The following is a 24,054-nucleotide window of genomic DNA, read 5'->3' as shown; positions in this document are numbered from 1 at the left end:
CCTTCTGTTATATATCATTACAAAGAGTATTTAAAAAGGTTTTCTTTCACTCAAAAACAAGTTCAGAGATGTTCAATATGGCCCCCTCCAGACACTCGAGCAATATCAACCCGATACTCCAACTCGTTCCACACTCTCTGTAGCATATCAGGCATAACAGTTTGGATAGCTGCTGTTATTTCTCGTTTCAAATCATCAATGGTGGCTGGGAGAGGTGGCCGAAACACCATATCCTTAAGATTCATCTGTTTCCATTTGAGCAAGGATAAAACCACAGAAATCGATTCTTTTAATCTTATCAGCTGCAGACAGTGCTTGAACCAATTTCAGACGATAAGGTTTCATAACTAACCTTTTTCGTAGGACTCTCCATACAGTTGATTGTGGAATTTGCAGCTCTCTGCTAGCTCTGCGAGTTGATTTTCCTGGGCTGCGAACAAATGCTTGCTGGATGCGTGCTACATTTTCATCACTCGTTCTCGGCCGACCAGAACTTTTCCCTTTGCACAGACACCAATTCTCTGTAAACTGTTTATAACAACGTTTAATACACCACCTATCAGGAGGTTTAACACCATACTTCGTTTGAAATGCACGCTGAACAACTGTCGTCGATTCACTTCTGCCCTACTCAATAACAGAAAAAGCTTTCTGTTGAGCGGTCGCCATCTTAGCATCAACTGACGCTGACGCCTAGTCAACAGCGCATCAAGCGAACAAATGTACAACTAAATGAAACTTTATAGCTCCCTTAATTCGCCGACAGATAGCGCTTAGCTCTGCCTTTTGTCGTTGCAGAGTTTTAAATTCCTAAAGTTGTGGTATTCTTTTTGAATCACCCTGTATTATTGTCACAAGCAGTCTGTCTTTAAGATTAACTGATTTACGCATAATAGTAAATAGACTGGCAATTTTTAGGCCAATTATAAAGCATGTTGCTTCCATATTCACTAATGTCATTCTTGTAAAATTTTGATATTGTTGTAGTTTTTTCCATCACAAGCTCTACAATGAGATTCTTGCTAGTTCCAAAATCATCCCACCACCTAATCTGCTCTCTTATTCAATATGAATACAGTTACTTTTTTTTGTCTCTGCCACGCTAAGTATTAAAAATGCAGCTGCAAGCTGAACTTCTTCAATCGCTACCTCTCCCTTCATGAATAGAACTGAATGACAGAGAAATCTCGTGGAAAGTGATATCTCAGCTTTCACAGATACTGTCACCCTGCTGTGTGTGAATGTTTCCAACATCTGCCCTCACAAGACTCTTACAGAAGTTATTCCCAAGGAACTACCACACAGTAACTGTCTGCGAAAATTTACTCCTAGTGTAAAAAATTCTGCAATTAGTATCTGAGAGTACTAAACTGTCTGAGAGAAAAAAACTTTCATGTATATTCCAGCCCTTTGAAATGTCTGCCTGATGTTGAGGTACTCTCGTGATCAACAAGATACCCAGATTCGTTCCCAGTAGAATGTGGGTTAGGCCAGCTCGGATGCCAACTTTGTCACAGTGCCAGTACGCACGATGTCACGGAACAGTTAAAACAGTTACGTTCAGCTTCAGGAGACGGTACAATGGCTTTATAACACCCTTAAGGGTGACATAGATATAGAGTGATATAGAGAGATATAGAGTGATGGCCAAGAATATTGTGTTCCTGTCAACTTTTTGGAGAAAAATCTATGGGTTCCACTGACATGCTGGTGTAGATCTGCACACACAGAATGGGACGTACCATAAAAAAGATTGCCAATGGGGATCCTGCATCAGGATGGCTGTGCACTGTAACCATGCTAAATTTGCCTCTTGAAGATGGTTATTCTATGTGATAGGTGTGGATTACAAATTGTGGTGTCACCTACAACTGTGTGGAATGGCATCTGGACTTCAGCAGGACGAGGTATAAGAGACCAATAGAAGTTTATGATGCCTAGGTATTGACACAGTTCTTACAGTCTCACTGGGCCCAGAGATTATCTCAGGGTGACGTTCCATTCAAGAGGTAAGCATGTGCTGGCAGCAGATCTCTTGAATCCAACAAAGATCACTTCTGCAGCACCAATAATGCCTTTGGTGGGACTCAGTAGTATTTTGTAGTCAATGATTGGGCAGAAAACTTTTTGAAGATAACTTTGCTGTTCTTCTGGGAATGATACCGGCACATCATCAATGCACTCTACGCTCCTTGGCATGTGCAGTGTTGTGCAACACATACAAAATGTAGAGGAATGCAAACACTCCAAACAGTATTCAGAAGGCCGTTTTGTGTATATTCTCTGGGGTCAATGATATCTGGTTAGAGACCTCGGATGGTTCAGTGCAACTGTAAAGACGTGTGAAATCTTCTGTGTGTCACAATGAGTAGGGGGTTGGAATTGTCTTGAGCACTTAGTACTCTATAATCAGCATGACCGAGAACCAACCGGATTCCTTGTCAACAATGACTGTGCTGTTCTTATCTTAAACTATGTTGAATTACACCGATGTCATCCAAAGTTTGTTGGGATCAAGATGCCACAGTTGAGAGAAGACAGGAATGCTCCATATATGGGGTTCTGTTGAATGGTGTGGGAGATCTGACAAGACACAGCTATTCAGGTCATAGAAGAACAGAAAATCTAGGAATAAATGGTACTGGCACTCACATTTCTGGACCAAGAATATAGCAAGCTACATTGAATGTTTCTTGCAGTAACATTTTTCCCAGTCTGGCATGGGTGAGGATTATGCACTGCTGATCAATGAGAAGCACTGCACTCCCTTTCTCTGTGGGCTATGGGTGGGCTTATCCATCATTTACATGCTCCAGAGCTTGTTTAACTCTATGTCGTATGATATTGACAATAAGGCATTGCAGGTATCACCTCTGTGGAGCATAGGGATGTGGGGCACTTCTGAACCCACCAACAGGTGAAGGTGAGACAGAAATTAACATGGTTTTCTGTCTCCCAGCTCCTGCTTGTTCAGCAGCTTGCAACCATTAAATGTGTGTACCGTATTTACTCTAATCTAAGCCGCACTTTTTTCCGGTTTTTGTAATCCAAAAGACCACCTGCGGCTTAGAATCGAGTGCAAAGTAAGCGGAAGTTCTGAAAAATGTTGGTAGGTGCCGCTACAACTAACTTCTGCCGTCGAATATATGTAGCGCTTCACAGGCATGCTTTGCAGGCACAAAGATAAATACTGGCGCCAAAACATCTGCGTCAGTAAATAAATTAAAAAAAAGGGTGAAAGACGAGCTGTTTTTTGTCCGCCCCGAGTTTCGACCACTGCATTTTCAAAGAAAGCAGCAGTGTAAGTAACAACAAATAGCAGTCTCTTGCCACTGTTTCGCTAATGAGACGATTGTAAGCGGCGGTAGCACACACAAAAGTGAGCCATGCCCCGAGCGGTGACAGGCCGTAAACACTCATTATCAAAATGTGACAAACAATGCATGACACAGTACAGTAATGCATCTTCAGCTTAGAGTGACGTAAACAAAGAGAATGGCACTTATCAGATCAAAGAAAAATAAGCAATCAATTTAAACCAGACGAAGCATGTGAAAAAGGAAGGGTAACCGTATAAATACGGACGGAGTGCCTGACACATAGCAATGGCTACCTAGTAAAGCTTAACTGCTAAGCTTACGTCTCGAACCAAACTACTGTAGCTGTATCGTCATTCATTCGACCTAAATTATGTCTCATATTACAATGGACCAACTTTGTTTCGATTTGAAGATGCGCCCTAAAACTTTTTTCTCCCCTTGAATTTCGAGTCTCAAATTTCAGGTGCGGCTTAGATTCGGGATTTTTTTTTTCTTTATTTCGAGTCTTATTTTTCAGGTGTGGCATAGTTCAAGTAAATACGGTAGGTGATAGCAACCACACAATCTCTTCCTTCAGTCACTTGCACTGGTATGTTGTTTGGCGTTTCTCAATCATGTTGCTGCTACTTTAAGGGTGGTGCCACAGTGTGATTATATTTGATTGTAGCCTGGGATATGCTGTCAGTAGCAAAATGATTCTAGACATAACTGGACCATAGGGCTGGCCAGTCAGTCCAGAGCAACTGTACTTTGAAAGCCATCAATGCACCTCTGCACCTGGATGCTAAGAACAACGCAGCTGTGGCTGACTGACCTTATCACTACAAGCAGGAAGTGGTCGACTCATGCATCCAGTTGTTACAGTGGCTGATATTGCATCTAGTATATTGTTTTGTTGCTGAGTTAGCTGCAACAAGAACTGCTACCCTGAAGGCAGTTTATCGTCATAATGCTCCAGTGATGCCTGCTTGCTGCCACTTCTCATAATATTTTTTGTGGAATGCACCAACCTCCTCCTGGTGCAGACGCACTTGTTCCAAGAGGAATTCTTGCAGCAGATACAGCAATTATTTCTGCTCTTGCAGCTGGTGATTATACAGCTGATAATGCTATCGCATATGTTATAGCTGTGCTCTCAGCTGCTCCAAATTTGGGGTTCATGATGGTGGGCCACCGACCTTCACATCTCAAAGATTGTTGGTGCTCATGTTGTATGCTTGCAAAGTTATCATTCTTGTATCGGGATCACCACTTGGTGAGGTATAAACACACTTTCAAATGCAGTTTCATTTGCAAAGTAGCACTTACGATTATGGTGTGGCCAGGTGACCAGCAAGGTACAGACTGCTGTTCTTAACACAGGTAATCTTCCATAGTGCCTTGTAAATTCCTGTCTCAATGTTGCTGGTTTGCCAGAGTAGAATTGCGGCCAAACACTTGTCACAAAATTTAAAGCAATAAACATAATCTGCCAAAACTTTTGAAGTCAATTTGAAGTATAACTTCAAAATCAAATTGCACTGGGCTCTCACACCCTATTCTGAACTGTCAAAAAGATACACATAAATACTGAATTTATGATTATCAGGAAGAAAGAAGGAAACATTTGTAAGCAAATAGTAGCTTACCTTGAACGAACAACAGTTCTCATTTTTGGTTGAGGCTTTCTCCTGTCTTCCCTTTGTCTCACTTTGACTCTCTCCTTTACATTTTCTTTTGTCCTCTGTCTTATTTTCAGTCTCTCTTTCATCTTCCGCACAGCCTCAACATTGCGAGGGGCACTCCGATTTCTGAAACAAATTTCACATAAAAGTTGAAGACAGACATACATGTGCTGTTGTAATGGGGAATACTTATCTGCACACCTCCTATCACCACCACTACTCAAATAACAGTACAGTAAAATCCCACATTAATGAACCCACTTTTAAGGAATATTTCTGTCTATCTTGGCAAAACTCTCATAACAACAATACAATATCAGTTTTCCCCACTTTTAACAAACCTCACTTTAAGAAAAATCTGCTTTTAAGGAATAAACATGAAACACTCCACAAACTGAAATCCAAATTTTATGTAATTTCTAACACGTTCAAGTGAGTTTCTGATTTCTTTCCATTTTATTTCACACAGGTCATATTTTTTTGTCATGTGATGCAGCAAATGGCAATCGATTCAACCAGCTGACACATACATACATCATAGTCTATAACTCTACTTCCATTGTAGCAATACTGGGAGACGTATTGAGAGAATCTGAAATCATTGATGTCACAGTCACTGATTCCAAGAAGCACACAAAGTGTAGTTGTTTACTAAAGTATTGAAGTTAATAATTTTTTCTTTTGTCGAGTTATGGCCTGCAAACATTGAAAGCTTACAGTACAGTAAAAGCTGATGATCATCTGCATCGTCAATGACAATCTTAACATAAATATTTTCTAGATGGTGAAGAAATAAGATTTAGCACCGTCTAAATGTGCACCATATTCAAAATCAAGGACACGTTCTTAAGTGCCAAAGCTAACTATTCCTATGGATCCAAAAAGGAGGAACATGTAGAAAATATTCTTCTAATGTAGTTTCAAGGACTGAGGAGTGGAAGCATTCCTGTAGGCAGAAACATACTGCAAGAGAAGGTTTCTAAAATCGCTCTGAAGATTGACATAGAAACTTTCAGTGTACTGAACAGCTGGTTGAATCGTTTTAAAAAACATCATAATCTGTTGTTTCAAAGTGTAAGTGGAGAGAGAGGCTCTGGTCACAGAAACTGTAAACTGTTGGGATAACATTACATTGCCATCATACAGGGCTATGAGCCAAGATACATTTTCAGCATATATGAAACTGGCACAAGGCTTTTCATTTGACACCACTTTGGCACCTTGCATGTCGATGTTGATGATGCTGATGATGATATCAACACAATACCCAGTCCATGAGCAGATAAAATCTCCAACCTATCTGGGAATCGAACCTAGGCTCCCTGCATAGCAGTAAGTCACACTGACCACTCAGCTACGCATGTGGACATGGGAGAAAAATACCACAGAGGTAAAAATTTAAAAAAAAAAGGACAAAGACGCTATTCTGTGTAAATAGTAATGAAGTGAAACACTGCCTCACTATTAAATCCCAGATGTTCCCAAACCATAAAAATGCTACTTTGTTCTTATGGGTACAACAGCAGACCCTGTAGATGCCATAGATCTTTACAACTTCTTCAGGCATTTGGATGCCAAGATTGGAGCAGCACGAAGAAATTGGACTTATTATTCACCCATATCCTGTACATCCCAAGGAATGTAAATACTGAGTTCCACCAAACTTCTCAAGTCATCTGCAGCTTCTGTACATGTGCTTTATACTCTGTTACAGCCAAATACAGAGTATTAGTTGGAAAGAAGTCAATTTCGTCCACTGAGAGGAAGGAAGTGATGAGACTCAGCCTTGTACACATTATGTGTATGTCTGTTGCTGCCTGAAATTCTGTAGCACAACAGACCGTTAAATTGTTTCACAAATGGTGGCAATGGTAAATCGGCTGTTGCAGAAGATATTGCTCCAGGAGAAGTATGGAGTAGTAAAATTAATATTTCTGAAAATGCAATATTCCAGGACACAGTTGTGATGATGAAGCACTGACTTCTATACCTGAGACTGATACAAGTGAAATGTTGATGAAGGAACACAGGTAGGAGCTGGAGTTCACAATGAGGAAGAAGAAGAAAAAAAGGAGGGCATTGCATCAAGTTTCACTGTTGCTGAGCATGGAACTGATAGTGTCAGGAATTTTTTTCCTCTCTTAATGTAAATGTATGAATTCTAATTTACACCAACCAGATGGAGCAAAAGCTTCTTTCACCACTATATGATATAACGACAGAACAAACAAGATTACTTGATGTTTAAAAAAATAAAGGATGTGTTCTCTGAAAAGTGTTATTTACTGCATTTAAATTTGCAGCACTGGATTCTGGTAATTTTGTAATGAAATACCTCTAATATCACCTACACATGTTTGACTTATTACTTTGGGTTGCCCTTTCCATGTACTCTACTGGGCAGAACCCCCTTTTTAAGGGAACCCCTAATTTAGGAAAAAATATTTTGGTCCCCAGAGATTCATTAAAAAGGGGTTTTACTGTACTTTCATCAAAAATGTCTTAATCTTATGTAAGCTGAAGTACAGATAATCAGAGAGAAAGAAAGAGAGAGCTTAATCGATAGGTAACACTCTCAGTTCAGTGCTACATTTAAGTACAGCAAGTTTATGTTTTTTCTACTTTTAGTTACACAACTTTTGTTTCACATAATTCTGCTTTCCTTGCATTAATCCCACAGTGAAGTCTAGCCCACTTATATAATTTTCTTGTGTGAATTTTACATTTATTTTATTTATATGGATGAATGATCTTGTTGCTGTTCCTGTTGCAACACTGTTATCTTAACCTAAGATATCTACATCTACATAGATACTCTGTAACCTACCATACGGTACGTGGTAGGGGCTACCCTGTACCACTATAATCATTTCCTTCCCTGTTCCACTCACAAATAGAGTGAGGGAAAAACAGCTGTCTATATGCCTCCAAATGAGACCCAATCTCTTGTATGTTATCTTCGTGGTCCTTAACGTGCAATGTATATTGGCGACAATAGAATTGTTTGATAGTCAGTTTTAAATTTTGGTTCTCTAAATTTTCTCAGTAGTGTTCCTCGAAAAGAACATCACCTTCCCTCCAGGGATTCCAATCTGAGCTCCCGAATCATCTCCATAACACTTACGTGTTGTTCAAACCTACCAGTATCAAATTTAGACGCCCACCTCTGACCTGCCTCAATGTCTTCCTTTAATCGAACCTGATACAGATCCCAAAATCTTTAGCAGTCTCAAGAGTAGGTCTCACTAGCATCCTATAGGAGATCCCCTTTACAGATGAACCACACTTTCCTCAAATTCTCCCAATAAACTGAAATCGACCACTCCCCTTCCCTACCACAGTCCTCACATGCTCATTCCATTTCATATCGCTTTACAGCGACACACCCAGATATTTAAATGACATGACTGAATCAAGCAGGACACTACTAATGCTATATCCTAACATTACGGGTTTGTTTTTCCTACTCATCCACATTAACTTACATTTTTCTACATTTAGAGCTAGCTGCCACCAACTAGAAATTTTGTCTAAGTCATCTTATATCATCCTACAGTCACTCAACAATGACACCATCCCACACACCACAGTATCTTCAGCAAACAGTATATTTCTGTGACACTCCTGACGAAACCCTCGTCTCTGATGAACACTCGCCGACAAGGACAACTTAAAAAGTCTTTGAGCCACTCACATACCTGTGAACCTTTTCCATAGGAATGTGCCTTTTTTAACAACTTGCAATGCAGCACTGTGTCAAATGCTTTCTGGAAATCTAGAAATATGGAATCTGCTCATTGCACTACACCTATAGTTTGGCGTATATCATGTGAGAAAAGGCTCAAATGGCTCTGAGCACTATGGGACCTAACTGCTGAGGTCATCAGTCTGTGAGAAAAGAGCAAGTTGAGTTTCACAAGAGCAATGCTTTCTATAACCACACTGATTTGTGGACATAAGCTTCTCAGTCTCAAGAAAACTTATTATATTCGAACAGAGAATATGTTCATGGATTCTGCAGAAAACCGAAATTAGGGATATTGGTCTGTAATTTTGTCGGTCCATTCTTTTATCCTTCTTATACACAAGAGTCATCTGCTTTTCTTCCCAGTCACTTGGGACTTTGGCGTTGGGTGAGAGATTCATGATAAATGCAAGCTAAGTAAGGGGTCAATGCTGTAGAGTACTCATTCTAAAACCAAATTGGGATTCCATCTGGACCTGGTGACTTATTTGCTTTCAAATCTTTCTGTTGTTTCTCTACGCCAGGGATGCTTATTACAATGTCGACCATAAAGGAATCTATCCAATAGTCAAATGCCAGTATATTTGTATAATTCTTCTGTGTGAACAATTGTTTTGAATGTAAAATTTAAAATCTCAGTCCGTTTTGCTACCTTTAACTGCCACACCAGTCTGGTCAACAAGGGAAGGGATGGAAGCGTTGGACTCATTTAGTGATTTTACATAGTATCAGGATTTTCTCAGATTCTATGACAGATCTTTTGCTAAGATACAATGGTGGTAGTAGTTGTATGCTTCATCTTTCCACAGAAGCATGAATTTCTACTATCTTTTGCTTGTCATCATTTGTGTGTTCCCTTTTGAACCAAGAGCGCTATAGCCCCTGTTTCCTCCACATTTTCCAAATTTCATTATTAAATTATGGTGAGTCTTCCCCATCGTTGATCCACTTACTAAGCAAATAATTCTTCAGACCATGATTTACAAACTTTGGCCATATTTCCTCTATGTCCATCTTACTGGAACTAAGTGATGTCAAGTTACTGTCTAAGTGAGATGCTTACAACTGCTTACATGCTCTTTGTAGCAGGAACGCTCTCCTAGCCTTCTTGAATGATTTATTAACTCTTGTAACCATAGTTGCTATAATGACATCACGACTGCTAATTCCCGATCTATACTGACGCTGCTAATAAGGTCTGGCCTATTTGTAACTACAAGTCTAATACATTTCCCTTGTGTGTGAGCTGTTGAATCAGCTGCTCAAGATAGTTTTCGGTAAACATGTCCAAAAGTACTTCACATGAAGGTCTGTTTGTACCCCCTGCAATAAATCCATAGACATCCTAATCTATACCCAGTAGGTTTAAGTCACCTCCAACTAGTACTGAACAATCTGCATATTTATGTGCTACTGACTTTTTTTGAATGACTATCGATAGGGTGGCCAGTAAAAACATCCAACAATTAACTTGGTTTCACCTATACTTGGTATACGCGAGCAGATAATTTCACTGTCACACACAACTTCGACTTCAATAGAGACAATATTTTTGTCGACTGCAGTGAACACTACCCCCCCTCCCATGGCCTCTAATCTGTTTATCCGATATGCATTCCATGACCCGCTAAATATCTCAGAGCTTTCCACTTCGGGTTTCAGCCAGCACTTGGTCCCAACAATAATCTCAGTGTGAGAACTTTCCTGGAGGGCAATAAATTTGGGAATTTTGTTACAAATACTTCAACAATTTATTGACAAAATTTTGACAGTCGGAGTGTTTTTACTCAGAATACAGTCAGACTTCCCTTGCTGTGCATCAACTGGCATGTGTTCATCAATGTACCTCAAACTACTGCCTAGCCTACAAAACCCTCATGTGCACTCCACAAGTACTGTGTTACCCAAGTAGCAGCTTCCTTTGTGTAGTACACCTACCTAGGGGACAGACAAGACCATCGCTGAGTCGATGAAGCCTTTGGTTGAGACCCTCCACACAGCTCCAACCAAAGGATCCTTATCAACTATGGGAACCATGCTGCAAACTGTAAGCTGTACTTGCACCCCGCGTGTGAGGCCAGGCACCTGTATGAACTGAGGATGGCCGCAGAACCCATGTGACAGATGTCACTGGTGCCAACAAGAGCCAAAACTTGTAAATGACTGCACCCTGCACACTCGATAGCCACAGGTTTGGCTGCCTCCACACCTCGGATGACGTATTTGTGTCAGGAAGACACTGAAGAAAAATTATGGGATAATATACTTAATTAAAATATGGAAAGTAAATCAAAATTGTTATTTTCTTACACTAAGATTTAATAAAAACCCATACCAAGTGTTCAAGTGTTCTTGAAGGTTTACCTAAATATAAAATATAATGATCAAAAATTTAAAACAACAGCTGAATTCAACTGTAAGTCCTGACAATGTAACTGTGAGACCAACTTCTGTGTGGACTCCCTGTTTCATCACACACACTAACATTCCTATTGCCTGATTTAATTACCTAACTTGCAGAATTTTCCCTCCCCTATCAGCAAAAATGTTTGGCTTGATTCCCATCTCCATCTCACACACAACGTGCAATACCAGTGAAACACAATAACAGAGAACAAAATTTTTACAAGTTTCTCTTACAGAGGGTGTAAATGACTTTAGTTGCCATTTGAGGTTAAGATGGTTCTGTGACATTGCAAAGAGCTCTAGGTCTCAGAAATATAATAGCTACTAACCCTACTTACATTAAATACATGCATCAAGCCCTACACTATTCTTGGAATGACATTAGTAAGAGACACTGAAATATTATTTAAATATCTTTTCAATCGCAACAACTGTACAATCAACTTCACCATCTCTTCTTTCTGTACATATAAACTGAAGTAGCCTTTTCACTTCCATCTGTATGTGCTAATCTAGAAGTTCCTGTAGCGATTTTGATTCGGTTTTCACAAACAGATGCACTGATTCAAGAGGCAGGTTTCTGTATGTAATTCATAAATGTTTTGTACAAATCGCCTTAATTATGATGAATTAAAGTTGTGTTGTGAAAATGATGCCATTACCACCACGTCATAACTCAAGAGAGTAGCAATGCTTCAAGAACACAGCATGTGGGAGTAACTTGGCATCATGTGGGAAACCAAAAGGTTATGGGACTTTATCACAGATGGGTCACTTTTTTTCACTCTGCTTTTTAACTTAGTGTTCCCCTCTTAATAATGCGGAGATTTGTCAGAAATGAAATGTGCCTCAGGTTCCACATCACAATGTAGTTCCCCTTTCCCCAGTTGGAAAACTGGTTGGCGGCATGCAAGTCACTTAAATGACGTCCAAATGATTGCAACTGTTTCAGAAGAAATGCATAGGAGAAAAAAGAAGTGAATTCATAATATGAGGCTGGTTTGAAAAGTTCTCGGAATGGAATAGAAAAAAAGTACTTACATCACTGAAATTTGTTTTATTTTTCAATGTAGTCTCCTTGTAGATTAATGCACTTGGTCCAATGTTCCAGTTCCTCGAGCCCATCTCGAAAATGAGTTTCCTCCAGGCCTACAAAATTGCTGTCAACTTCGGCTATCAATTCCTTGTTTGAAGTGAATCTTCATCCATCAAGAAAAATTTTCAGTTTTGGGAAGAGATGAAAGTGTGACGGAACCATATCAGGTGAATAAGGTGGATGTGGCAACAATTCATACTTTAGTTTGTGTAATTTTGCCGTGGCGACTGCACATTTTTGCAGGCGTGAACTGTCTTGATGAAAGATGTTCTTCCTTGCTAAACCAGGCCTTTTTTCTTGTATCTTTTGTTGCAGTTTGTCCAGGGGATTAGCATAGTATTCTTCAGTATTTTTTTGTGCAGTGGGGAGATAATCTACAAACAGAAGCCCCTTCGCACCTCAGAACACTGATGCCACGACCTTTCCCACCGAAGGAATTGTCTTTGGTTCCTTTGATGGCAGAGAATCAGCAAGTTTCCACTGTTTTAGCTGTTGTTTTGTCTCTGAGGCTTAGTAGTGCACCCAAGTTTCATATGTGGTCACAAACCAGTGCAAAAAAACTTGTTCTTTTCTCTTAAACCGGGCCAAACATTGTTCTGATATGTCCATTCTCATGTGTTTTTGATCCAGCATCAAGAGTTGCGGCACCCATCTTGTAGATAAGTTTTTCATTTCTAATTGTTCAGTTAAAATGTGATATACCCTTTCAGAAGACATCTGGCAAGCATGAGCAATTTCAAACACTTTCAACTGGCAATCCTCCATGACCATTTTGTGCAATTTTGCAAACATTTCTGGAGTAGTGACACATCTTGGTTGACCACTGCGCAGATCATTATCTAAGCTCTCCTGACCAAATGTAAATTCATTTGTCCACTTGACAACCGCTGAACATGAAGGAGCAGAGTCCCGCAGTGTAATTTGGAAATCGGCATGAATGTCTTTTGGTTTCATACTTTTCTGTACGAAGTATTTAATCGGTGCTCAAATCTCAATTTTTTCTATTTTCACAAATCACTACACGGGAACAACAACTGGGCCACATTACTGCCACAGCTCTCCACCGAGCGCACTGACATGGCACATCTTTACAGGTAACAGTCCAATGAGTATCACGTGAAAAATTTGTTGTGCTAGCGTTGACCTCTCGTGGTGATTCCGAGAACTTTTCAAACCACCCTTGTATGTAGTGTTTTATGTTTCACACTTCAAGTAAAGCATTTTCTGAAAACTACTTAAGAAACTTTGCTTTGTTTACATACATTATGTTCTTTCAGCAGTGCAGGAGGTAACTCAGCTTTCAATTTTCTGTTTTCAATTAATCAAACCTAGATGCGGACACAATTATTTGCTTGGCACAGCGAAGATGTTTACCATAGAGTTCATGACAAAGAATTGTGGCAATGAGTCTCAAGAATGCATCACAGTGATTACTACACTTCAAAGAGGAATGCTGTAACTTGACCTAAACACATGCATCATGCTAGTTTTTCTCTTATTTTCTTCTTTTATTTGTGCCAACTCAGCCAACCTCCAATACATACAGAATCCCTCACAAAAACATATACCCAGGATTTGCATTCAATATTTACAATGGTTGTAAAATTCTACTTACATCACAATGTGCTCCCATCATTTCCACGAGATGTCATTCCACAAGTCAGTTCAACATGGGCACACAACATTCATGTCTCCAGACAACTTTCCTGGCATGCACTGCTTACATCACATAAGTTATATGAAAGTGTTCATATTCATTTATTTAATGTTGTTCTCTGAATTTTATTCATAACTTTATGCAGTGGCCTGTAAACAAGTCATCTGGGTGAAGACACTTAATGCTAACTGTGCGAAGCCAGGCCAGGTTGCTAATACTGTGTAAGCTAAGAAATAATCATTCGATCTCTACCAAAACTAATTAGCCTTATTGGAGTCAACAAACTTGCTAACAACACTGGTCAATTAAAATTTTTTAAGAACAATATACACTGTTTCTGGAACATAATTCGGTCCTGAATCCAGAGCAAATTTCAGAATTTCTGTACTGGCCTCAGTTATCATGTAATATTTGTTTTTGTAAATGCTTATGGCAGTCTACATATTATTTACACCTGGCAAAATGGCATGCTAGCATAGCAACTGACAAACACAAACTAAACAGGGCCTGAATTAGTGTAAGGAGTGCTATGGATGAAGAATTCAATGAATTCACAAGTAATCAACTTCAAAGAAAATTCTAAGAAGTTTTGGTCTTATGGTAAATCAGTATACACATCAAAGGCATCTGTCCAGACACACTGTGTCCATAATGGCACTGAAACAGAGAATGACACAAGGGTGCTGAAATACTGTGTGTCTTTTTCCAAAAATGTTTCACAAATGAAGATTAAATCGTCACACAAATGACAAATAGACAGGTACTGAAATAAGTGACTAAGGGATAAGAAAAGCAACAGAAATCACTCAACAGAGGAAAGGTCACTGGACCTGACGGGATACCAATTCGATTCTACACAGAGTATGCAAAACAACTTGCCCCTCTTCTAGCAGCAGTTTACCATAGGTCACTCAAGGGTGAAGCGTTCCTAATGATTGGGAAAAAGCACAGCTCAAATGCATTTACAAGTATGGTCATCACACAGAGGCTCAAAACTATTTGCCTATGTCTTTGACATTGATCTATTGTACAATTTTGGAACATTTTTTATGCTGGCATATTATGGCATTGCTGGAGATGGAAAATCTTCTCTATAGGAATCAACATGAATTCCAAAAAAAAAAAAATGTGAAATCCAGCTCACTCTGTTCGTCCACAAGACCTGTGAAGCAGTAACTGCTGTGTTCTTTGACTTCCAGAAGGCATTCAATACAGTTCTGCACTCTGTATAATGGACAAGATATAATCATACATGATATCTCACCAAATATGTGATTGGACTTAAGAGTTTCTAGCAAACAAAACACAGCATGTCATTCTGAATAGAGAGAAGTCTTCAGAAGTAAAAGTAACTTTGGATGTTCCCCAATGGAGTGTAATAGGACCATTACTTTTCACAATACAAATATGCAAATGACCTAGTAGATAACTTTGTATACAAAGAAGTCATAATGCTAGAAATTGTATCAAAACACTGAAAGACCAGCAGAAGATCAACATTTGGTCCAGGGAATGGCAGCTGACCCTCAAAATAAATTTAAAAAAAAAGTAACATTCTGAATACATTGCCAGAAAGATCCTTTACTTTATAATTACAGAACAACAGAACTCATGATTTCAAAACAATCACTGGAAGCAGAGAAGATCCAAAGAGCAGCAGCACATTTTGTTACAGGGTCATTAACTCTTTTGCTGCTGTGGGTGTATATACACATCCTGTTATGCAGTTTCCTAGGTGTTGTGGACATGTATACACGAGCCACCTGGGTTTTCCTACAGTGCTATGAATGTCATAATGCATCCTGAAAAGCTGACCTCTCACTGCTGCATACGAGCTACTTTCTTATAATGGTGAATAAATAAGTTTTGAGTATTTTTCATACAATATATGTGCCTCTTGTGTTCCATCATTTAAAAAATAAAAGAATTAAAAAAATTAAGAAACCTCATTTCGATATCTTGAATCATTAAAAGCTACCATTCTACTCTCAATTTAAAATAAAATTTTATGTCTTCTCTACATTTAATTCACTGCAATATATGAGCTGCAATCAACCACACATAAAGTTGACACAATTACTTTTTACCTACTTGGCCTCTTTAAAATTTTGCACAATGTTTTACTGAATTTTACACAACACAGTAACTATGGGATATTACGAAAAGAAATTTAGTCCTTCACCAAGCGAAGATATCAGACAGTAAGATCTGCAAAAATAAATTTTTTTCATCTAATAGTTTTCAAAAAATGGATGATAAGTATTTTATATTGGCTGGAACACCATCTCTCCACACACGCGCCAGCAATTGGCGAGCAGTACAGCCATAACGAAAGCTGCCTCAGCGTGGAGTGCAACAAACACGTCTGCAGCAGCGAAAGTGTTAATTAAGCAAGAACACATCAAGGAGATGCTCAGTTAGCTTTATTGGCAAACGCTACAAGAGAAGTATTCTCCATTGTCTAGTGTCAAAATACCAAGAGCATACATTTATGGAAGAGTCAACCAATATAATGTTTGCTCTTACAGGCAACTGGCGAAGAGACTACCAAGATATAATTAGAGATATTTGAGCCCACAGAGGCTTACCAGCAACTGTTCTTCCTGGAAACCATATACAAGTGAAATAGGAAAAAGGGGAAATGACAGTAGTACATAAAGTACCCACTGCCACACAACATTAAGGTGGCTTGCAGATGACAGATGTAGATGTAGGTACATTGTATGGTCCACTGGTTTCCTCCAAATCATGGAAACAGCAATGGAAAAGTGCCATGATACTTTTAATCAGCCTGTCAGAGATACACCAACCTTAAACATGAACTTTGGTTTGTGAGACTTCACTACAAGAGGATTAGTTTTCCATTTCTTTTTTTTCCAATTTCAGTATTAACTCTCCAAATATGCACAAAATGAGCTTACTGTCAACAAGGTCTTTGTTGTTTTTTTACTATTTCTGCAGGTATAAGGTGTTAACTCCTGAATCAACAGAAAACACAAAATTCCACAAGAAACAACCCACAGCCACATGTAGTAGCTGTTAAAACTCCCAATGCTGAGATAAAAGAGACAAGGTGTGATATTGTGTGTTTAAGCATGACTCATGGGCAATGGTGCCAGATTATCTTCATTTCCTGAACTGAAGACCATGTGTGGAAATTCCCTGCGCATATTTTGATGATTTTTCAGTGATTAAATCTGTAGAATATTTAATTAAAGCTAAAGAAGAAGAATGAACATGCAGAATTTTCAAGTATTTTAACTGATACTGAGGAACACATAACAAGAAAACTGAGACCAATAGCCAAAAATTGATTTCATTTTCAAATTCAGCATCCACACCTAAACAAATAATATCATTCACATTCTTTGCAACAAAAATGTTGCTGATCACTGTAACCTGAAGCTATATTGTATTTTAACTGATGATAATGAAAATGCGCTTTTGGGAGTGGGACTCTCAATTATTTTCTGCCTCTTTTGATGTGATGTGAGAAACATTATGTCTGTAATCATCATTTTGTAATGACAATGTGGTTGTTCCCACAGCTCATTTTTACACTGGTATGAAGCCAGAAGTATTTATTCACAGGGCTCCCAGCACCCAGCATAAGGAGGCATCAGCTGTTTCAGATATTGTGTGCCTGAGCACCAAGTCATGAAGAGTGTGACTGCTATTACGTGCTCACTGGTAAAAGTCCATTCGAATCAAGTTCTCGGAACCAAGAGCAAAGTGACCTCCACAAGTAAACAAACATATGAAAACATGAAAGTACGTAGTATATTGAGTGATTATGACATGGCGCCTATCATTGTGTACACAGTCTTCAAAATTCAGTCTGTCCAACTATTATAAGAAATGGAAATGAACGTTTGATGTCATTGGCCGGGAGGCCCCATGCAGGGCAGGTCCAGCCTTAGTGCAGGTCTTATTACATTTGACACCACTTTGGGCGACCTTTGCGCCGGATGGCGATGAAATGATGATGATGAAGACAACACAACACCCAGTCCGCGAGAGGAGAAAATCTCCGACCCAGCCAAGAATCGAATCCGGGCCCGTAGGTCGGCAATCTGTCATGCTGACCACTCAGCTAGCGGGATGGATGTTATAAGAAATGTAATGTTATAAGTATTATCCTAGTGACTACAGCCATATGACATGGAACATATTATAGAAGGGCATTGGTGCTAAAGGTTGCTATTGTGAAATGTCAGTAAAATTGCAATTTCCAACACAAAGTTCTACCAGCTAGAAATATTAAAATAATTTTGTCCAGAATAAATCTTTCATTCTACAGCATAATGAATACTAAACTGCCTGAAAGACAGAAGTTCTCTGTCATTGAGACAAACCAAAACCCCCGTCTTTCACAAGTAATGCTGTGACTGACTGGTCTATCCAGACTTACCGCAAGCCTTGACTCAAAACTTCCATCTACCAGTACCTCTCTCCAATGCTCAAAGTTTCATAGCGGTTCTCCTGCTTACCTTGCTGGACTTCTTTTTCCTAGGGGGATTAGTCCAACAACGTATCCAGGAGTATGCACAGTTTTAAACTTCCAGGAGATGTCAGTTATATTTTTACCTTTGCCTGGTCTTCAAATTCACAAGCAAAGTCCTCTTTCGATACACATAAGAAATTAATCAGCTTGTTATGTGTTATACCAAAACCTCCCATCATTAAGGAGGTTAAAGGTTGGTTTGAACACCGCAATGCCTAACCGTGTATGGTCCCCACTGGAGGTTATTTATACCCTTGCCTCCCTCAGACCTTTCAACTGACTTACTGAGACAGTTGTACGAAGGACTATAGTTTAATGTTGACTCCAAGTCATGGTGGAAGTTGGTACTTTTCACACACACTAGTGTTTGCCAGAGGTGAATAAAAACAGTAAGTGACAGAAAAAATCCAAGAACCAACTGAGGACTGAAGAACCAAGGAACTGTAGAATGACACCCACTTAGCCACTGAGCAACACCTGAACAGAAGTAAGCATATGAAATACTCATTACTTACTACATACCGCAAGAATGATAATCATTATATTATGCTTCATAAATAGCAGTACTCTTTCAAAACAATACCTACATACAAAACCTCCACTACAACCAGTAACAATTACATACTTGCGCTTCACTTGCACTCTTGAATCGGAGCTCGATGATGAACTGGAACTACTTGAAGATGAACTTGATCTTGAAGAAGTACCTGATGTCGAAGTACGAGAATCACTTGAATCACTTGAAGACCCAGAACTACTCTCTGATGAACTTTAAAAAAAAAAAAAGAAAGAAATGTAATTAGTTAACAAAAAATGGTGTCACATGCAAACTTAGAGGAAAATGTGGGCAATGGGAAAAAAAAAACTGATAAATTTAATAAGCAAAATATCTTACCCCACTGTAGTATACACAGCAAACAGTATATTTTATAAACAATATGAGATTATTAAGGTGCGAGGGTGAGAGAAGCGGGTGGGGGGGAGGGCGAGAGAGCCGGGAGGGCGAGAAAGGGCGGGAGGGCAAGAGGGGCGGAAGAGGCAGGAGGACGAGAGAAGTGGGAGGGCAAGAGAAATGGGAGGGTGAGAAAAGCGGGAGGGTGAGAAAGGGGGGGGATATGAGAGAGAGAGAGAGAGAGAGAGAGAGAGAGAGAGAGAGAGAGAGAGAGAGAGAGAGAGAGAGAGCTCTGAAGATGCCGGCACTGTTGATGTTTAGTGGGTTTGATCTGGCTGATATGAATAGAGGTATAGATGGGGCAATTACACAGATGGTGGTGGGAGGGGGGGGGGGGGGGAGGGACTATAGTTCAAAATAGGAGCCGCCTGAAAGCTAGCAAACTTTTCAGTCTTGTTTGTGCACTTTGATGACTCAATGTCTCTACCATTTCACGAGTTTTTAACTTTACTACTGCATTAATTAATTTAAATAAGATAGTGAAAGTAAAAGCATTTCACACCAGACATATTGGAAAGGCTGTTAATGACCTAACATTCACTGCTTTGTAATTTCCAGGCATGAAATACCCTGAACTTTTAATGACATGGAATTTCTGTAAATCCAGGTATTTTTATTTCACACACTTTAAGTAGCTCTTCATCACCACATAATACCAAAATGAGTGAACCATCACAGTGACAATCTTGTTGAAGAATTAAATGTACAGTGCTAAAATTCTAGGTTGTAGACAACAGCCTTACATTATCAGTGCAATGAGTGGAACAAAATCCAAGTATCTGGCAATGTTTTTCATTAACTGCATAAACATAAGATTCAATTTTTATGTACATTAATTTTCTGCTAATGAATGTAAGATAGATGTCACGACTCAGTATGTGAACACAGGCTTTTTCAGTTTCTTACTTCAATAACAAATTGGGAAATGCTATGGAGCAGGGGACTTCTGAAAGCAATATGGAGAACCAAACTCCACCAAAAAATGGATACTGATAGCATTAGTCTCTCTTTTGTATTGTGCATAGGGGTGTGGAAGATTAGATGCATCCATCACCAACTGCTCATTTGCTATTCAACTCCTGTGCATATCTGCAACCTCAAAATCTTTTTTTTCCGGCTGTCTCTCATGTTCCCGTTCCTAAAAGAAATTTCCTATATATCTGCAAAGTGTTCCTTAGACATTACACTTACAAAAGGAACATTTTAACAGAGATGGCCCAAGATGCCAGTGCATTTAAAGGTGCAATTGATCACTGTTTGTCATTATTTGTGAAACATTTTACGCAATATATTTTGAACTGTTAAACAAAATCATAAGATGCCTAACTTTTCCAGTGTTCTGTACACTCATTAGATGTATATCCACCATTTTCATTGCAGTCAAAGCTATACTTAATGCAGTGGACATATCTGATGAATGATTTCATTGAGTCACATAAGGCATAAAGAGCTTAAATAGTCTACATACTTCTGTTAACAACACTGAATAGTGTGCTCAGCTTTTTCTGGAAAAAAATGGTTCAAATGGCTCTGAGCACTATGGGACTTCATGGCCACACCGGCCGGCTAGTTTTTTCTGGACTGCTTCATAATATTAACATTTAGTTAATAAAAGGTCAAAATATCTACAATGAGACATGATACAAACCACATTTACTGGTGCCCAAATAATTGTAAATATTTAACACTATATCGTGCTTACAGTTATAAAATAATTTTTCAAACTATTATTTCCTATTATTTAATTTCTCATAAAAATCACTTTTCATCTCTTTCCACAACATACTAAGTCTGATAATAGTATTTTTCATTGTATCAACAGATTACTTTTTGTTTTGTGTACATGCATATGTATTGATCGTGGAATCATTAAATATTTGCTATTATCACAAAAGCAATAATAAAATTTCACTATCACCATATGTTTTACGCATTGATTAGTCATGAAATACCTCACACAACACACAATCAAAGCACTATGATGATTTGATTAACTCATTTATGTTATTAAGTTTTTCATTCAATAAATATCAAATCAGAACGCAAATGTCTAATAGTTTAGTGACAGAATGAAGTATCAGGTTCCAAGATAAAGTATTTTGTAGATAACAAATGAAAAATATGAGAGCGTATAAATAAAATAGTAATATTATAGTGGAACAAGATTTTTAGAAAGCACTAATGTTGAGTAATTACTGCCATGTGTCATAGTTAGATCACTCTCTCAGTCACTGTGGGGAAATCTTTTACCAACAACATAGCCATATGATTACAATAATCTGTATTCTGGAACATTAAATAGATACAACATTTGTTCTAATGGCTGGTAAATTTAAACGATACACTTACATCTGAGAAAACAAGAAATTAGGAATATTATACAAAATAATAAAAGGCTTACTAATGTAAATTATACTGATTTTCTACCTTCTGCTACTGCTACTACTATCACTTGATGAAGAATCACCTCTCTTTCTTGTATCTCGTACCCTAATAATTTTCTTTCTAATTCTTGCTGTTGCTCGTGCTGGCTCAGGTTCAATTCTCTTTTTGATTCTGGAAGACCTACAATACAAGAGCTATATTAATGTATTGTGAGTGAATGATACACAAGTATAGTATATACAAGATGGAGCATAACATAATTGTAGTTCTAAAAACTGGTTGCTGCTTCCTACTATTGTCATTATTTCAACTACACACACACACACACACACACACACACACACACACACACACACACCTCTGCAACACCCCCCCCCCCCCCCCCCCCAAAACACACGCACACACAAACAAGGGCTGGTAAACCAGTTTCTGCACTCTTGTCATGATATAAAACACAGTCAATCGAATTATGGCATACCAAAATTTTTACACTGCAAGCACAACAAATTAGGGGATCCTCTCTTCAGAGAGAAAACCTGTACCCAATCCAGAAGCAAGTAATGGATTCTTTGCTACATCTTTATGACAAGGAGGAGTTATGCAACAGCCAGATATTCTCAGTTTCACTGAGCAGAAATTTTTGTCCCCCACCTTCGACCATTCTCCTTCCCATCACTGAATGGTTTTGTCCCTGAACAGTTACGTGATTGTAATTAGGAGGTCTTTAAATTGTGCAACTGCAGATAAAATGCAGTCCAACCTAGCTGTTGTTTCTGCCAGTTTGTTGCCCTGAATTTTCCCACATTCTGCTAACCAGCAGAATATCATCTCCTTCCCTATGTGGTGTTCCTGAATAGACTGGACTGGTTTTTCTACAAGCATATTCACTGTATATCTTCCAATATACTCAGGAAGGCTGAGCATACAACAAATTTTGTAGCTCAAATATGTATCATTCGTTTCAGTGCCATCAGGATGTTACACTACATCATATTTGGTTAATTCATTCAGTAAGCTGCCTTGAGAGCATGACTGGGGCAAATTAAAGAGAAATCAAAGCTGTCCTTTTGCACAGACCTGTCTGCATAAGACTGTGTGCAGTTGTGATTCTGATATAAAAAATGTACTTACTTAAAAGGAGTTTCAATTAAAACTAAAGTAATTTGGGGCACTGTACACTGAACAGACTCCTATGTTTTTAATACCTATGCCACATGCCTTTATTATTTGTTGAGTGATATTCGCATATGAAATAAATTAACTGCCTCAACGATGATGATAACAACAACAAATATGAGGAATACATAAACGTGTGTTGAACCAAATTGTTACAGATAATAAGCACATGACGTTCCTTAAATTCATGCACTAGCAAACAGTTTTGATTACACAAATTCCTGTTTCTTTCCTTCGTAGTTAGGAAATGAAGTTGTAAAAACCAATCTGTGTGCTCTTCAAATACAAGGTTTTTATCAGACTTATTTCTCTCATATGCCATAGGGTTGAGAACTGTAGGGTTCCCCTAAATAGGACACGTATGCATTACACATCAGAGGCTGCTACTCACATAGCTGACCATGTGTGGGATGCACAATTAGATTAAGCAACTCTCCATCTAATCCAGATAACGATAGCTGTAGGAAAGAAATGCCTCCCACAGGTGAGAGTATTAAAATCGTAAAACTGCTGAAGCATTTGCAACAAAATTCCAGAGTTTCAAGCGCGCATGAAAAACAGTGAAGCTCATATAATACTAGGTACAGAATGCTGGTTGAAACATGAAATTGTCAGCAGTGAGGGTTTTGGTGAAATTTTAGGTGTATATAAAAAGGATAGGCAAATGGGAAATGGAGGTGGTGTATTTGTCGCAACTGACATGAAACTCAAATTCACTGAGGTAGAAATTGAAGCTGCATGTGAGATTGTTTGGGCAAGACACAGTTTCAAGGGTGGGTATAAAATGATAACTGTATCTTCTATCATCCACCAAACCAATCTCCTGATGTACTTTGGAAAAAACCTCAGTTCACTTGTGGATGTGTCAACAATGATTACCGAAGTACAAAGGACAACCAAAACAAGCAGAAAGAGATATATGTTCAGTAAACTAAATAAAAAATCAGTAGTGTCATATCTCACTGAGGAATTTGAAACTTCCAACAGAGGGCAGGAGCATGTAGAGTAATTCTGACTCAAGTTTAAAAGAATAGTTGACAATGCACTGGATAGGTATGTCCCCAGTAGAACATTTCATAATGGGAAGGAACCTCCATGGCATACAGTCACTGTAAAGAAACTTCTATAGAAACAGAGACTACTGCATAA

At 38.7% G+C, this 24,054-nt stretch overlaps 1 protein-coding gene across 2 annotated transcripts in view; it reads right to left on the bottom strand.

The window, feature by feature from the left end:
* The window catches only part of LOC126299417 (RNA-binding protein with serine-rich domain 1-like), a 103,676-nt gene that overhangs the window by 31,654 nt on the left and 47,968 nt on the right, over positions 1–24,054 (bottom strand). For both annotated transcript variants that reach the window (XM_049991314.1, XM_049991315.1), the window contains 3 exons: positions 21,772–21,909; positions 19,018–19,161; positions 4,949–5,110 (listed from right to left, as the gene is read on the bottom strand). In XM_049991314.1, coding sequence (XP_049847271.1) covers positions 4,949–5,110; positions 19,018–19,161; positions 21,772–21,909 — 444 coding nt within the window. The remainder of the gene's footprint in view (positions 1–4,948; positions 5,111–19,017; positions 19,162–21,771; positions 21,910–24,054) is intronic.

The sequence above is a fragment of the Schistocerca gregaria genome, chromosome X, assembly GCF_023897955.1.
Source record: "Schistocerca gregaria isolate iqSchGreg1 chromosome X, iqSchGreg1.2, whole genome shotgun sequence".
In the NCBI taxonomy this organism is placed as follows: Eukaryota; Metazoa; Arthropoda; class Insecta; order Orthoptera; family Acrididae; genus Schistocerca; species Schistocerca gregaria.
This window is presented reverse-complemented; position numbering and strand designations above follow the sequence as displayed.